This window comes from Hypomesus nipponensis, chromosome 9 (assembly GCF_054491055.1).
Source record: "Hypomesus nipponensis isolate SF chromosome 9, ASM5449105v1, whole genome shotgun sequence".
Taxonomy (NCBI): Eukaryota; Metazoa; Chordata; class Actinopteri; order Osmeriformes; family Osmeridae; genus Hypomesus; species Hypomesus nipponensis.
Window position 1 is genome coordinate 18,042,108 of NC_140369.1, and position 4,639 is coordinate 18,046,746.

Genomic DNA, 4,639 nt, shown 5'->3' on the forward strand with positions numbered 1-4,639 from the left:
AGTGGTGGTTTAGTTATCAGTTACCTGCTCCACGTCCTCTCAGGTAAGACAAACAGAACAGTCTGTGGTATTTGGTGGTACTCTATTAGAGCGCAGGGTCGATTCTGTGTGTGTGCTCCAGCTTCCCAATGTTTTCATTTTCCTTTTGTTTATATCACAGTATCTCATACACGCATGATATTTCGGTGTGTTCGTGTGTCTTCCACACGTGTCTATCAACTCTCCCCTCGCAGGCAGGATGTCTAATGTGATGGTCAGAGGGCTGCTCTACTTGTCTCTGACGGCGGTGGGGCTGCCGGGTAACGTGGCCGTGATTGCCGCCTTCCTGCTGGCATACCACCAGGAGCGCCGTCTCCTCCCCGCCGACGCCATCGTGCTCCATCTGGCCTGCGCCAACCTGCTGGTGGTGGGGGTCCGCTGCCTGCTGGAGGTCCTCGCCTCCTTCGGCCTGGCCAACGTCTTCAGCGACACGGGCTGCAAGGCGGTCATCTACGTGTACCGCACGTCCCGCTCGCTCTCCATCTGGCTCACCTTCGTCCTGAGCGCCTACCAGTGCCTCAGCATCGCCCCGCCGGGCTCCCGCTGGGCGTCGGTCCGCGACCACCTCGCCCGCCACCTGGCGCTGACCTTTGTCGCCGTGTGGGTCATCAACACGGTCATGAGCTCGCCGTCCGTCATGTTCGCCCAGGGCTCCCACAACAAATCCACCGCCATGCAGTACAGCATCAACGTGGAGTTCTGCTTCGTGCGTTTCCCCTCCATCGACGCCCGCGACGCCGTCGGCGCCGCCCAGGTGACCAGGGATGCCGTGCCCATGATCCTTATGACCCTGGCCAGCCTCATCATCCTGGTGTTCCTCTACCGCCACAGCCAGCAGGTCAAAGGGCTCCGCGGCGGCAGCAGCGGCGGGGGAGGGGCAGAGCAGCGAGCCGCCAAGGCCGTGGTCACCCTGGTTACCGTGTACGTGCTGTTCTACGGGGTGGACAACGGGCTGTGGGTGTACACTCTGACGGTGAAGCAGACCATGACCTCCTCGCTCATCTCCGACCTGCGCATTTTCTTCTCCTCGCTGTACGCGGCGCTCAGCCCCATGGTCATCATTGCCTCCAACAGGAAGGTGAAAAACCAACTGAACTGCCGGGCCCAGGAGAAGGCCACGCTGGAGAAAGCCACCACGCTCTCCACCATGTGAAGGCCCAGTCGGAGTGCGCTTGCTTCCCGCAGATGTAGGTGGGTGTGGCTTAGTGGTAGTGAATTTGACTGCAGATCAAGAGGTTGCAGGTTCAAATCTGCCTCTCGGCAAGTTGTTTTGGATTAAAAGCTTCTTCGAAATCAATACATTACATTGTTGAGGCCAGAGACACTGCTTTTTTTACCACGTCATGGTGAGCATTGACTTGACCATCACAAACTTGACAGTGGCTACTGAGGTAATACATGTACAGTGTCTGGGGTAACTGGATGCAGTATAACTGCTTTTGCTTCATTCGACACCTGCCTCATGGTATGAATCAGAGTATGAGAGTTTAAACATAGCTAAGCTTGAAGCTTAGCAGTGCAGGAAGAGGCAGTGATATCACAGACTGGGAATATTGTTTGTAGAACACCAACAATGTGGACTGGCTTGGACTGCCAGGGTTCGTATGATAATAATTGTAGGAGTGTTAATTCTTGAGGTATTGCTATAACTTCTTCAAGGTTGTTTTTCTCTCTTTAGACTCAAATAAGACAGAATGTGTGGCTACCTTAATGATGATGGATGTCAGACGGGCACAGCGTGAAATACATTCCTGAACCTGTTTTGCGATTCATGCGATGTGGCTAGGGAACACAATATATATTGCACACGTGATATTGTTGAGATGTTATTGTTATTGCTCTGTGCCTGGTAGCTGAGATGTTTTTTTCCACTCTGTGCCTGGAACATTGCACTTGTATCTTCCGCTGTACTTTCTATATTTACAATTTGTACGTCACTTTGGATAAAAGCGTCTGCTAAATGAGCAACATGTCAAATGTTGAATGTATTCAGACGTATTAGAGAAGGCTGTTAGACTTGAATCATGAGAGATACCGTAAGGACACGTATGTCTTCGATAATAACTTTTGTTCATTATTCTCCATCATCTTAATTGTCTGGAAAGGTTATAATTGGATGACTGAACTGCTTGCTGCATCTGTCAGAAGACTTAAGAGTCATCTCTGGTTATAATTAATGCCTTGACTAGAGAATGTGAAATGTCTTGTTGCTAATGAGGACGGTTAATTGCTCTTTAGAGACTGAGGTAGGTAGGGGTTGAAAACTCTTCTTTCATCTGAGAAGAAAGTCAAAAGCTGTTCCAGAGATTTCTCTCCCCTGGTGCAGAGAGCGGCATCAATGGAAACACTGTGGTATCAATGCGATGTCTTGAGTTTGGCTAAATAATGTTCAAGTATCAGGTCTGAGGAAAGGATGATGGGAATACTGTTAATAGTGATGACTTATGTGTGGAGAAAACCGTGTCAAGAAGCTCATTGTTAACAATGGATAAATATGAAGCAGTTATAGGATGTGATTGTTTACTCAGATTTAGTTGTGCCTTTGGAAAGCGAGACATGGGTAGGATGATGGGGGGGGGGGATGTTGGAGATGTGTGTGTGTGTGTGGGGGGGGGGTTCTTAACATGGAAGGGAGGTGTGTTGGGGTTAAAAGGTCAACTTGTCAGTTGATATTCAGTGGAGGTCAATGTGATTGATCAATCAATAAATCAATCAATAAATCAATCAGTCAGTCTGTCAGTCAGTCTGACACTCAGCCCTTCCTCCATGTTTTTTTTAAGACCTTACAAGAGCCCTAGCAGCCATAAATAAAACTAAACTTAAATAAACATTTCTATTTGCATATCTGCAACGGTTTTCACAAATCTCTCATGAAATATAAAAAAAAAAATATGGATATTGCATTATAGATGAACACTGAACTGTATAACTTGATTTGTGATTTATGTTCATGAATTCTTACATAAAGCTGAATATTCTACATATGGTGAACACAACAGAGTTAACTGAATCATAGATTTCTTGAATAACTGATGCTGCTGTGTTTTTGCCTCCTGATGATGAATTCCATGCTTCTTACTCTTCACACCACTGAAATCTGATTGGCTCATGACACAGACTCCGGTGGAATGAAGGATAGAACGCATGGATGAGCCAATCAGGCTGTAGATGACACCATCTTCTGCCATTCCCACCTCAAGCTCCTTGCTCCCTGTCAGGAAACCAAAAAAAACCCATAAAAGTCAGAATGGAGCAAAATGTCAAAACACTCAAGTTTAACACACAGGAAAAAACTGGGCGTAGATGAATGTGTCTCTACACCTTTACGTGTGTGTGTGTCTGTTCCTGTGTAAAGGGTGTGTCAGCCTCTCTGTACAAGACAGGACCTGCTCCAGCTGTGTCAGGTCCCTCCAGGGACCTCCTATCCCAGGTGACTGCCTCGGCCGAGGCAGGAGTGCAGAGGCCAGATCCCCCATCTCACTCGCCTCCCCCTCGGGCTACCGCTACAGCTTCACTACCCTCTCCCTCTCCTCCCCCTCCCCCCCTTCCCCTCCTACACCGCCACCTACCCCAACCTCACCTCAAAACTTTCCTCAGAAACACCTGTACATTGAACTACTGTACCTTACACATACATGAAAGTATGTAAAAAAGGTTTAACTGATCTTTTGAGGTGAAATACATACCCTCTTCTGGAGATGTCCATCCACAGTCTTGTTTCCGCCTGGATCCACATCTGCGAACACAACAATGCAAAACATAGGAAACAGACAAACAAAACGGAAACAACTAAGAACTGACAACTTCAGCACACGGTTCAACACTGATGAAGGTGGATTAGCTCCACACCTAACAGCTCCATAAACCACAAAAGATAAGACTAAGCACAAAAGCAAACAAAAGATATCAAGCTTTTCTCTGATATAACGGAGTAATCCAGACAAGTTGTTCTCTGCTGTGTCTGCTGTCACTCTATTGACCTGTCCCAGGTACACGCAATTTAGCCTCTCCCATTGACCAATGACAACGCAGCGTTGAAGAAGCCCCACCCACCTCCACCCTGGAGAAGGTTTACGCCCAAATATAGTCCTCCAGCCCAAGAACACGGTGACACATCAAAACTCATGAACAAACCCCTAAACATGGCCCAACCAGTCCTTCCCACACACACCACCATTAACTCACCTACAGAAGAACTGATGAGTACTGATTTGAAAAAATGTTAAGTCAGCCTAGTGTGCACTTGTTTGTTGGTTAATTTGTCAGACGTTTCCAAGAGTTCAGCTATGGGTGTCTGTGATGTAGCTTTATAAGGCAGGGTTTTCCATGGTGAATGGAACGGTTGGACATAACGACCCCTCTCCTACTGAACCTCCCTCTTCCGTCTTACTGAGCCGAGTCTGACTCAACACGTTAGCTGAATAACTTGTTCTCTCTATGGGCAAATGCCAAAACTGGAGGATAAAACCTGCAGTTTTTTGCAGATACAAGACTGCCTTTCGCAGCCCTGTTATTACAGCTCAGCTAATTTACTAAAGTTTGTTCATTCGTTTTCTTTCTGTGTAACATGGGCATGTGATACACTGGTACAGAAGATTTC

General features: G+C 47.4%; 1 protein-coding gene across 1 annotated transcript; it reads left to right on the top strand.

Annotated features, from left to right (window-relative positions):
• Positions 1-250: 250 nt before the first annotated feature.
• On the top strand, positions 251-1,192 carry ora2 (olfactory receptor class A related 2). The gene has a single exon (XM_084706159.1). It carries the CDS (start codon positions 251-253, stop codon positions 1,190-1,192), a length of 942 nt encoding a protein of 313 aa, XP_084562285.1.
• The last annotated feature ends 3,447 nt before the right edge of the window (positions 1,193-4,639 follow it).

Bases quoted from the DNA above. Each gene is read 5' to 3' on its own strand.
- ora2 (XM_084706159.1), top strand. From the start codon at position 251: ATGGTCAGAGGGCTGCTCTACTTGTCTCTGACGGCGGTGGGGCTGCCG.